Consider the following 12,731-nt stretch of genomic DNA (forward strand, 5'->3'; position numbering starts at 1 on the left):
ATGTGGGAGGTCATAGATGATGATATTATTAGCTGTAGTAGTGAAAATGTAAATAGGAGCAGATTTTTGAGGAAGTATAATAAGTTTAGTTTTGGATATGTTTAATCTTAGGGTCTTGTGGAACATCAAAGGGATAATATACTTCAGAGATATGATTTATAGATCTGGGATTTGACTCTGGCACATTCCACAGGACTTATTCAGATTTTAGCGATTGTATATACATTCATGTGTGTGTGTGTATTTCATTTTATGCTATGGTAGTCTTGTGTAACTCATAACCACAGTCAAGACATGCAATAGTTCCATAACCACACGACTCTCTTACATTATCCCTTTATAATCATACCCATCTCTCCCCCTTTCTACACTTATTAACCCTTGCAATTACTAATCTGTTCCGTATCTATATGATTTTAGCAATATTGCATAAATTTTATCATGCTGTATGTATCCTTTTGAGATTTCTTTTATACTCAGTGTAATTTTCTTGAAGTTTATGCAAGCTGGTTTATATATAAAAAGTTCATTCCCTTTTTATTACTGAGTAGTATTCCATGGTATGAATGTATTATAGTTTGTTTAACCAGTTAACCACTGAAGGATATATGAGTTTTGAGCTCTTATAAATAAAGCTGTTATAAACATTTATGGGTAGGGTTTTTTTGGAAGTGTTTAGGTTAAATGTTCTGGAGTGCAATTGTTAGGTTATATGGTAATTTTAAAAGTTACTTATTAGGCTGTACGCCAGCCTAATAAGTAATAATGTATGAGTGATTCAAACTTACATTTTTTTTTATTTGTTGCTGGCTTATTTTGAACTGTTCTAACCCAGAGCAGCCTCAACCTGTGAAAGCAGATGGAGAGTAAATCTCAAACATATCTCATAACAAATTTGTATTTGTTTATTTATGTATTTATGTATTTATATTTAAAATTAATTTTGGTTTTTTTTCCAGTATGATTACTTGGGCTCTGATAGCATGATAGTAACAAATAAAGTCATTGATATTATTGGCCTTGTAAATTCAGTAAGTATTTTTCTTTTCATTCTACTTAGAAAAATCATACTAGTTTTGAAATTAAAATTTTCATTAACTTGATTGTTATTTCTAAGTAATAAAGTCATCCACATAAACTAAGTGTGGATTCGTCAAAACATTGAATTAATTTGTTGGTCATGTAAAGTAACATAAAGATTAATTTTTCATGTATTTATCTCTTCTATTTTTAGGTGTTTGCCCAATTTAAAGTTACTATTGTGTTGTCATCATTGGAGTTGTGGTCAGATATAAATAAAATTTCTACAGTTGGTGAGGCAGACGAATTATTGCATAGATTTTTAAAATGGAAAAAGTCTTATCTTACCCTAAGGCCTCATGATATTGCATATCTATTCATGTAAGAATAATGTTTCAGTATTCTTAGAAAACAAAGATCTGCGATAATGATATAGCTTTGTTTAGGGAATTATTGTTCATTTCTGACCATTCCAAAGGGGAAGTGAGGTTTAATAGAAATGGATAATGGAGAAAAAGTTTTCCAGCAAGCAGAAGCTAAAGGCTATCATAACCAGTTGACTGATTCTACAAGAATGTCAGAGACATCTTTAACTGAAAGGAAAGGGTGCTAATTAATAACAGGAAATCATATGAAAATATAAATCTCACTGGTATACACACACACACACACACACACATCCAGACTAATCTATTGTTGTAAAGGTGGCGGGGGGGAGTTAATCACTTGTAAAGCTTCTATGATGGTTAAAAGACCAAAGTAGTAAAAATTCTCCTAGCTACAATAATTCGTTAAGGGATGCACAAGTTAAATATAAATTGTGACATCGAAAACAAAACGTGGGAATGGTGATAGTAAAAACGTAGTTTTAGAATGTATTTAAACTGAAGTTGTTTTAATCTAAAATATACTGTTACAAATATAACTTGTTTTATGTAGGCCTCATGGTAGCCACAAAGCCATAACCCATAGGATAGACACAAAAGATAAGATTAAAGGAATCTAAGCATACTATTACAAAAATTATCAACTCTCAAGGGAAGAGAGTAAGAGAAGAGGAAATGAACAGAGGAATTACAGAACATCTAGAAAACGATGAATAAAATAGTATTAAGTACATAGCTTTCAATAATTACTTTAAATATAAAAAGACTAAATTTTCTAGGTAAAAGACAGAGCAGGTGAGTAGATTAAAAACAAGACCCATCTATATGCTGCCTACAAGAGACTTGCTTGAGATGTAAGGATTCACACAGACTGAGTGTGAAGAGATAGAACAAGATATTCCATGGAAATGGAAACCAAAAGAAGTCTGGGGTAACTTATATAAGACAAAATCGACTTTAGACAAAGACTGTACTAAGTGAGAAAGAAGGTCATTATATAATGTTAAGGGGATCAATCCAAATAAATATATTCCTTTTATTTTTCTTGCCTAATTGCTCTGGCTAGGACTTCTAATAATATACTGAATAATGGTGGTCAGAGTGGGCATCCTTGTCTGTTCCTGATCTTAGAGGAAAAGCTTTCTGTTTTTCATTTTTGAGTATGATATCAGCTGTAGACTTATCATATATAGCTTTTATTATGTTGAGGTATGTTCTCTCTTCACCCGCTTGGTTGAGAGTTTTTAAAATGGATTTAGATTTTCTCTAATGCTTTTACTGTATATATTGAGATGATCATATGTTGTTTATCCTTAATTTTGTTAATGCGGATTATCACTTTGTTGATTTCAGATGTTGAATCATCTTTGCATAGCTGGAATAATCCCACTCGATCATGGTGTATGATCCTTTTATTTTTATTTTATTTCATTTTTTATTTTCAGTTTTGCATTTCTTTATTAAAATAATTGGGATGACATTGATTATAAAATCAAATAAATTTTGAGTGCACAATTCAACAGTATGTTATATATATATATGTAATGTTATACATATATGTGTGTGTGTGTGTGTGTGTGTGTGTGTGTGTGTGTGTATGTATGTATATATATATATATATATATTCACCACCCAAAGTTAAATTTCCTTCTGCCACCAGATAATTGACTGCCTTACCCCTTTTTTCTTCCTCCTCTCCTCTTTTCTCTGGTAACCATAAGTCCACTGTCCATATCCATGAGTTTCTGTTTGTTTGCATGTTTGTTTGTTACTTTTATTTTTATATCCCACATATGAGTGAAATCATATGGTTCTCAACATTTTCTGTCTTATTTTGCTTAGCATGATAATCTGAAGATACATCTATGTCGTAGCAAATGGCAGTACTTTACCTTTTCTTAGGATGAGTAATATTCCATTGTATATATGTACCACATCTTCTTTATCCAGTCATCTGTCATAGGACACTTTGGTTGCTTCCATGTCCTGGCTACCGTGAATAATGCTGCTATGAACATCAGGGTGTATATATCTTTGTGGACAAATGTTTTCAGGTTTTTTGGGTAAATACCCAGAAGAGGGCTTGCTGGGTCATATGGTAATTCATTCTTAGTTTTTTAAGGAGCTTCCATACTGTTTTCCATGGTGATTGTACCAATTTACATTCCTAGTAGTAGTGTATGAGTGTTCGTTTTCCCCACAGCTTCTCCAATACTCTTATTATTTGTCCTGTTGATGATAGCCATTCCAACAGGTGTGAGATTGTATCTCATTGTGGTTTTGATTTGTGTTTCCCTAATAGCTAGTGAAGTTAAGCATATTTTCATGTCCATTGGCCATTTGTATGTCTTCCAGGAAGAAGTGTCTGTTCAGGTCCTCTGCCCATTTTTTAATTAGATTTTTTTTGTTGAGTTTTTTGAGTTCTTTATATATTTCGAATAATAGGCTCTTATCAGAGGTGTTGTTTGTAAATATAGTCTCCCATTTGGATTGTTGCCACTTGTCTTATTGATGGTTTCTTTTGCTGTGTGGAAGCTTCTTAGTTTGCTATAGTCTCATTTATTTATATTTGCTTTTACTTCACTTGCTTTTGAGGCCAAATTCATAAAATCCTCTCGAAGACCAAGATCCAGAAGTTTAGTACCTATGTTTTCTTCTATGCAATTTAATGTTTCAGGTCTTATATTCAGGTCTTTGATGATCCATTTTGAGTTAATTTTGGTGTATGGTGATAGAAGTTTCATTCTTTTGCATGTGGCTTTCCAGTTTTACCAGGACTATTTATCGAAGAGGCTTTTCTTTCTCCATCATAAGTTTTTGGCTCCTTTGTCAAAAATTATTTGCCCTTAAATATGGAGGTTTACTTCTGGACTCTCAATTCTGTTTCATTGGTCTGTGTGTGTTTTTCAGCCAACACCTGTTATTTTGATCATTGTTGCTTTGTAGTGTAATTTTAAGTTAGGCAAAGTGATACCTTTGGCCTTGTTCTTTTTTCTCAGGATTTCTTTGGGTATTCAGGCTCTTTTGTGATTCCATACAAATCTGATAGTTTTTTGTTCTATTTCTTTAAAAGATGCCATTGGTATTTTGATTAATATTGCATCAAATCTGTGTAATGCTTTAGGTAATACGGTCATTTTTTCCCCTTCCTCTTTAATCCCCCCTGCCCCGCCCCTTACACCCCTGACCCATGGATATTGCCGTTTCCCCTTAAGAACTGAATTTCTGAGGGCGGAGCGTCTCCTTCCACATGCTCACAATGTGTATCAGGGGTCTGGCACCCTGAGGTATGGCCCACCCAGGGTATAGGGCACCTGGGGTATGGTCCATGGCTCCACCTGGGGCGTGAGCCCAGGACCTTCTGCATGCAAAGCAGATGTGCTACCCACTACACTAAGGAGCCAGCCCTGGAAATATTGTCATTTTAACTATGTTGATTCTTCCAATTCAAGAACATGGAATATCTTTCCATTTCTTTGTGTCTTCTTCAATTTTTTTTAATAATGTCTTATAATTTTCAGTATAGGTCCTTCTCTTGTTTCATTAGATTTTGTTCCCTAGGTATTTTACTCTTTGTTGCAGTTGCAAAAGGAATTTTTTTAAAAATTATTTTTCTGAAAATTTTTTGTTAGAATATAGAAACATTATGGATTTCTGAACATTGATTTTGTATCCTGAAACTTTACTATATTTGTTTGTTATTTCTAATAGGTTTTTAGTGGAGTTTTTTAGGGTTTTCTATATAGAAAATCATGTGATCTGCAAAAAGTGACAGTTGGAGATCTTCATTTCCTATTGGGATACCTTTTATTTCTTTCTCTTGCCCGATTGCTCTAGCTAGGACTTCCTAAACAATATTGAATAATAGTGGTAATAGCAGACAGACTTGTGTTGTTCCTGATCTTAGAGGAAAGGTTTTTAGTTTTTCAACATTAATTATCATGTTAGCTTAGGGTTTGACATATATGGCCTTTATTATGTTGAGATACTTTCCTTCTATACCTATTTTATTATGTATTTTAATCATAAATGGATACTGTATCTTGTCAAGTGCTTTTGGTACATCTATTGATGTGATCATATGCTTTTATTTTTTATTTTGTTTATGCAGTGTATCACATTAATCAATATGTATATGTTATACCTTCCTGTTCCCCTAGGATGAAGCCCATTTGATCAGGGTGTATAATCTTTTTCGTGTGTAGTTGTATTCAATTTGCTAGTATTTTATAGAGGATTTTTGCATCTGTGTTCATGAGAAATATTGATCTATAGTTTTCTGTTTTCGTGTTATCTTTACCAGGTTTTGGTATCAGGGTAATGTTGGCCTTATAAAATGTGTTAGGAAGTATTGAATATTCTTTAAATTTTTTGGAAAAGTTGGAAAAGAATAGATATTAATTTTTTTTTTTTTTTGAATAGTAGGATTCACTGGTGAAACCATCTGGTCCTGGACTTTTACCTTTGGGGAGATTTTTAACAATTGTTTCAATTTCCATACTGTTCATCAGTATATTTAGATTTTCCAGTTCTTTATGATTCAGTCTAGGAAGGTTGTATATTTCTAAGAACTTGTACATTTCTTCTAGGTTATTAAATTTAGTAGCATATAATATTTATAGTATTCTTGTATGACCCTTTATATTTTAGTGTTATCTCTGTTGTAACTTCTTTCATTTCTGGTTTTGTTTATTTGGGTATTTTCTCTTTTTTCCTTAGTGAATCTAGCCAGGGATTGGTCAGTTTTATTAATCTTCTCAAAGAAGCAGCTTTTTTGTGCAGTAATTTTTTTCAATTGTTTTTTTTTTGTTCTCAATTTCATTTCATTCTGCTCTAATTTTTATTATATTATTCCTTCTGCTGACCTTGGGCTTCATTTGTTCTTTTTTTTTTTAGTTTTAGTTTTTTAAGATTTGATATTAGTTTTTTTTTTTTTAAATTTGGGATCATTTTTGTTTCTTGAGATAGGATGATATGAACTTTCCTCTTACTACTTCTTTTGCTATGTCCCAAAAGTTTTGATGTGTTATATTTTCATTTTCATTTGTTTATATGTATCTCTTGATCTCTTCTTTTCTTTCTTGTATGAGTCAGTCTTTCTTTAGTAGCATGTTGTTTAATCTTCATGTATTTATTGTTCTTCCTACTTTCTTTTTACAGTTGATCTCCAGTTTCAAAACATTATAGTCAGAGAATATGCTTGGTATAATTTCAATCTTAAATTTGTTGAGGCTAGTTTTGTGTCCCAACATATGGTCTATCCATGAGAATGTTCCATGTGCACTAGAGAAGAATGTATAAGCTGCAGTTTTGGCATGAAAGGCTCTGTAATGTCAGTTATTCTCAATTGGTCTAATATGTCATTTAAGGATAATATTTTCTTATTGATTTTTTGTTTGGATGATCTATTTATAGCTGACAGTTGGGTATTTAGGTCTCCTATTATAATTGTGTTTTTGTCAGTTTCTCCCTATAGTTCTGTTAGTAGTTGCTTTATATAATTTGGTGCTCCCTGATTGGGAACATAAATATTGATAAGTGTTAGGTCTTCTTGATGTATGGTTCCCTTTATCATTATGAAGTGTCTATCATTGTTTCTTGTTACTTTTTTTTTATCTTAATGTATGTTTTGTGAGATATAAGTATGGCTACACCCACTTTTCTCTAGATGCCATTTGTTCAGAGAATACTTTTCTACCCTTTCACTTTGAGTCTATGTTTGTTTGCAACTGGGTTGTGTTTCTTATAGGCAGTGTATGGTTCGGTTTTGTTTTTTGATCCAGTCTGCTACCCTATTTCTTTTTATTGGTGAGTTCAGTCCATTTACATTTAGGGTGATTGTTGAAATATGAGGTCTTCTTATAGCCATTTTATATTTTATTTTGAGATGGCTTGATCTCATTGTTTCTTTGTCCTTGTATTTCTGTCTGTTATTTTAATTTGGTGTTGTTTTGTTTTATTCCCTTTGTTCTCTCTTGTTTTATGTTATGTATCTCAGTTCTAGATTTTTTATGTGTAGTTACCATTAAGTTTATGAAAGGATAGTTTCATATATACAGTAGTCCATTTTCTTCTGCATGCACCTTTTCTCCATTCCCCTTTGCATATTTGAATCTCTACTCCTTCTATTTTCTGTTTTTGTTGTCTCAAATTATTCCTATATATACTATACATTCATTTCTAAGTTGCAATAGCTGTTGTCATCTCTTTTTTCAAGTGTTTTTTTTTTTTTTGGTCTGTAATTAGTATGGAATATTTCAGTTTATAACACCTTGTTTTTAATAAGGGTTGTAATATCCTGTTTCTGTCTGCCTCTTAGTTATTTTACTCATAGTTATGTATTTTTGTATGTCTGAAAATGTCTTTATTTCTCTTCATATCTAAAGGGGGAATTTGCTGGATATATTATTCTTAGGTAGTAATTTCTCTCTTTCAATAATTTGAATATTTGATTCCACTCCCTCCTAACTTGTGAAGTTTGTGCTGAAAAGTCTGATGTTTAGAAGTACGATCTTTAATTCTGTCATTTAAATCGTATATTTCTATAATTTTAATTTTATTTTCTCGAGTTTTATTTTCTTTCTAAGCCACCTTGTCACCTTAGTTGTTCACAGTGTTTGAGGAGTTATTTTTTCTGGTATGTAGGGGAAATATACTCTGCTTTTCTTTAAAAAAATTTATTAATAAGAGTGTTTTCTTTAGCAGACTGATAAGAGGTGTTTTTTTTTTCTCTCCTATAGGTGTGCACAAGCCTCCTGCACTGCCCAGTTCTCTGGGATCTCTGCCGTGTGGCCAATAAAAAATGCCCTTTATTCCCTATGAGGTTGTGTCTCCTCTGTGAGCAGGTCACCTCAGTCAGAGGATTTTACCCCTGGTTGAGAACGTGATGGGTGATGGGTTTCCAAGCTTCTGAAGAGCCCCTGAGGTCTCCTGGTGCTTCCCCAGCAGCTACAGTGCTGTGCCTTCTAAAGTGCCCCAGATCCCTTCTATGGATCAACCTGGATGGGTGAGGGTGGGTTGTGTTGGGAGAAGCTGCTGGTGTGCCTGTGGCTGTTTTTCTTCCAGTAATGCTGGCCGCTAGGCCCTTGCTGCCTGGCCTCTGTATCTCCACCCCTGTCACTTGGTGTGTGTCTCTTTAGTTGTCAGAGTACTGCTGCTGCAGTTTCCCTTGGGGCCTGCTGCTAGATCTGGGAGGGTTTGGGGAGGTGATCTCTGGGAGGATGGGTGGAGGCAGCCTGGCTTTGTGACTCAGCTTTCAGCCTGGTAGTGGTGGTTGCTAAAATACAACTGTTGCCCCTCTGTATTCCGTCTCTGCCCTGGTGTCTGTCCTGATCACTGGGCTCCACCGAGTGTGTGGTTTATGCTCATCACTCAGGCACGAGTGCTCGTGGCTACAGAGAGTGCAAACCACCACCTAATTTCTCCCTTCTCTTAGAGTCCTTCAGGGAGTTCTGGTCTGAGCTCACAGCACCAGTTTCTGCACCTCTCCCTTTTCTCCTCCCTTGCTTACTCTATTCGCTTACCTTCAGATACTGTGACACGCAGATCTCTCAGATGTGTTTGTGTGTTAGGCTGGGCTTTTTCTATTGAATGGTAGCTGTTCAATTTGTTGTAAATTAAGCAGAGAGATCAAGGGGACCCCTCATGCTGCCATGCTTCTGACCAGAACACATCACATTTTCTTTATTTATCTGTCAATGGACACTTAAGAAGTGGGCCTCTAGCACAGCATCCTGCATAGCTGTGGGCACTCATCATACTCTCACCTTCTCCTGTGGGAGAAATCATGGCTGAGGGCATTTCTCATAGCACTGAGCTCTGCTGCATTTGGGGAATGATGACATGGGTAAAGTGAAACTATTTTTACCGTCTTCAATATGTCTATTCTTGGATTTATTTTTGCTTCAGAAAGGCACTGTGACCTCTCCTCTAGACTCTTGGACTCTCAAAAAGTTATTCTCATCTGTGGGTGGTTGTCAAAATCATTGTTTCTACGGGGAAATAGGGGCTGAAAATTCCTATTCTACTATCTTGCTTATTTCACTCCATATGATTAATACTAGTTCATTACTTCTATTTGCTTGTAGTTTACAAGAGAAAAAAGAATGGGGCAGGAGAGACTGACTCAAAATAATGTATATAAAAAAGGTCAACTTGAAGAAGTGGTAATTAAATTAGAAGAGGGAAGGCAGAGTTAGACACACTTAAATTCAGAGAAAAGAGGTTGAAAGCATTCTAAGTTATGGAATTAATGATACTAAATAATTTGTAGTTCTTTTCAAAGAGTATGGACTTAAATATAAGTTGTATGTACTACATCTATTTGGAACTGTTGCTGAATCTTTGAAGGAGGTTAAGGATATAAGAAATATTGCAGAAATAAAACATTAGATCTTGACAAGTGATTTGATGTGGAGACTAGATAGTGGGCAATATTAAGTAAAAAAGTAACTGCTACTGAGTTCAGCTTATCAAGGGTATACATAGAGTTTTAGGGGAAGTCTTATCTATTGGGAGAATTATCTTGGGTCAGGAAAGTGATTAAACAATACTTAGACATTGGAATGTAAAGCCAAAGTTGGATACTAAGAGGAAATACTTTAAAAACAAGTGCTGGAGGGGTTGGGTATGAATAGTTATCAGAGAGACAGAATGAAGGCAGCAGTGGGGACACGGTGCAATTCTGAAGTAAAGTACTGTTGACACCAAGGGGGCATTTCAAACTGAGAATTGAGTATCAAGCTTTTTTACACACATCCTGGAATGTTTATTTGGTGGGGGCTCTAAAGATGACATCATTTATGTTTTGAGCTACTGTAGCCTTGTGATTGAGAGTATGGCTCTGGATTCAGAATGCCCAAGTTCAGATCCTTTAGTAGCACTTATTATTTGTGCTACCTTGAGAAAGTTACTTATACTATCTGTCTGATGTTTGATTTTTTTTTTCCAATGGGTATAAAAATAGTATCTATTTCACTGGTTTCATTTCAATATTAAATAGAATAATTTATGTAGATCTCTGAGAATAGTGCTATTATTATACATTAAAATTATTTTCCATTGTCACTCAGCAAAATAATTGCTTCGTTAGCCTTAACCAAATGTGACAAGAACAGTAAGGAAGCCATCAAAAACATTCACTGGATATGTTTTAGAAATCCAGAGTGATTATTCTCATTTAATTAAGAATACCTTCCAGATTTGAAACAATTGAAGACGTACAGAAAGATTGTACCTCAGTTTGCTTCAGATTAGGATTTTATGAACTACAGATTATTAGTAGGAATTCTCACATTTGAATTGTTTGTCAATATGAATTATAAATGTATATTTATTTATTTTCAGCTATAGAGATTATCCAGATTTTGTGGGAGCAACCTTTCCTGGAAAGATGTGTGTTACTCATTATTCTGCAGGAATTGCTTTGGTATTTAATTATTAATCTTATTCTTTAACAAATTATATGTTTAAAAATTACCCAACATTATAGCATTATTTTATACAGGTTATATTTATATTTACATTTAGAGATTGCATTTATTTTTAATTACTGTTAAAAATTTGACGTTTGTAAAAGGAAGAGTATTCTGTCGAACAAGCATCTTGTTGCAATTATTTGAAAGTTAAAGTAGAATAAAAATATAAATACACTTGAATTCTTTAATCTATAGAATAATACATCATGAAAAACTATCTGTATATTTTTATAACCCAAGTAGGTGTTTGCTTGTAGACATAAAATTAGAGGAATAGTTTTACAGATAAAATATCTTCAAAATCAAAACAAATGATCTATTAAAAAGTGTAATAAAAATCCTTTAACGTGTGTTAAACAGTGTGTAAAAGAAACTGTTACATTTATTTTAAATATTTATAGGACATAAATGTTTATTTTATTTATATATAAATAAATTATTGGTACAATTAGATGTACCAATAATCTCCTTCTCCCTCTCCCTCTTCCTGTACATATTATGTAATTATGCATGTTATACATGCTAAATACTATTTAATATACATAATAATATGTAATCTATTATATAAATATAATTTTAATAATATTTATGTTTTATTGTTTAAATAATACCTATTTATCTTAGGCAGTGTCCATCGATTATTTGCTATGAAAAATAAGAGATGTTAAATAGCTATACACTTTTCATATCTATTGTTAAAATTTATAAAATTAATAATTTATTCTATAGAACTTTATCTACAGGTTGATTTAATAATTAAACCAATAAATAGTATGTATTTAGTATTTTGAATATATAAATAATATTGACTATTGAATAAAGAAATATATGATTATACTAATAAAGTTTTGATGGTCAAAGAAGGTATCAAGGTCTAACAGAGCTTCTTAATTTGTTTCTAACTTAATTCTATGGGCAAAACCAACTGCCACAGAATATTAAACCTCATCTTTCTTTTCTTGGAATTCTTTGCTATTTTTCCAGAATAGCTCTTGAGTTTACTTTTTAAATAGTGTGTATAAATAACAAACACTGAGTTATTTTACTAATGAAAATACTTTTGCTTTCCCATCACATTTGATTATTTGGTTAGATATGGAATCCTAGTCCTCCTATCTTTCTATCTCAGCATTTTGAAGATTGCTATATTGTGTTTTTGTCATTTTGAAGTGAAAGGAATAAAGAAACTCAAGGGTGTTTATAAGAGAATTTTAACTGATTAAAGAAGGAGAGAAGTCAGTAAGGAAGTTAGGAGCAGTGAAAATTTGGGAACCGTGGTTTGGATGTGGCGGTGGGTACACGGATTGTTGGAGTTGAGGTGCTAGAGGAGTGATCAGGAAAGAAACCAGGTGGTCAGGATGTGGGATGCGCTTTATAGTAATAATGGAGGAGTTGCAGTTATTGATAAAGCTCTGGTGACAAGGCTTAAAGTGTGAACCAAAGAAATGAGTAGCTGAGGCAGAGTTTAGGATAGAATAATTAGAGGAGATGAATTTAAGGAGTTGTTTTTTTTACAAAGCTTTTATACTTATACTTTTAAAAAACCTTTATATTTCTTTGCTTAAATGCTCTGATACTTTACCACAATTTAACATTTCTATAAACAATTGTTTTTATGCTTTAAACATAACAAAAATTGTATCCTAATGTGTCATCCTTCTATTTGAATTTTTTGTTTCCACTTATAATCTTAAGATTTATTCTTCTGGCGCATTGAATTCTAGTTAATTTTTAAAAGTCTTCATTTTTTTAAATAGAAATTTTAGGTTCGCTGCATAATTGAGAGGAAAGTACAGAGATTTCCCAAACCCTTCCTCACTGTTAACCTTCCACACTAGAGTGGTACATT

At 33.1% G+C, this 12,731-nt stretch overlaps 1 protein-coding gene across 1 annotated transcript in view; it reads left to right on the top strand.

Moving 5' to 3' along the window:
• The window catches only part of LOC120595419 (disintegrin and metalloproteinase domain-containing protein 32-like), a 168,961-nt gene that overhangs the window by 61,103 nt on the left and 95,127 nt on the right, over positions 1 to 12,731 (top strand). The window contains exons 8-10 of the mRNA XM_039853518.1: positions 960 to 1,031; positions 1,235 to 1,401; positions 10,752 to 10,833. Of these exons, the coding sequence (XP_039709452.1) occupies positions 960 to 1,031; positions 1,235 to 1,401; positions 10,752 to 10,833 (321 nt within the window). The remainder of the gene's footprint in view (positions 1 to 959; positions 1,032 to 1,234; positions 1,402 to 10,751; positions 10,834 to 12,731) is intronic.

This window comes from Pteropus medius, unplaced genomic scaffold, assembly GCF_902729225.1.
Source record: "Pteropus medius unplaced genomic scaffold, Ma_sr-lr_union100, whole genome shotgun sequence".
NCBI lineage: Eukaryota > Metazoa > Chordata > Mammalia > Chiroptera > Pteropodidae > Pteropus > Pteropus medius.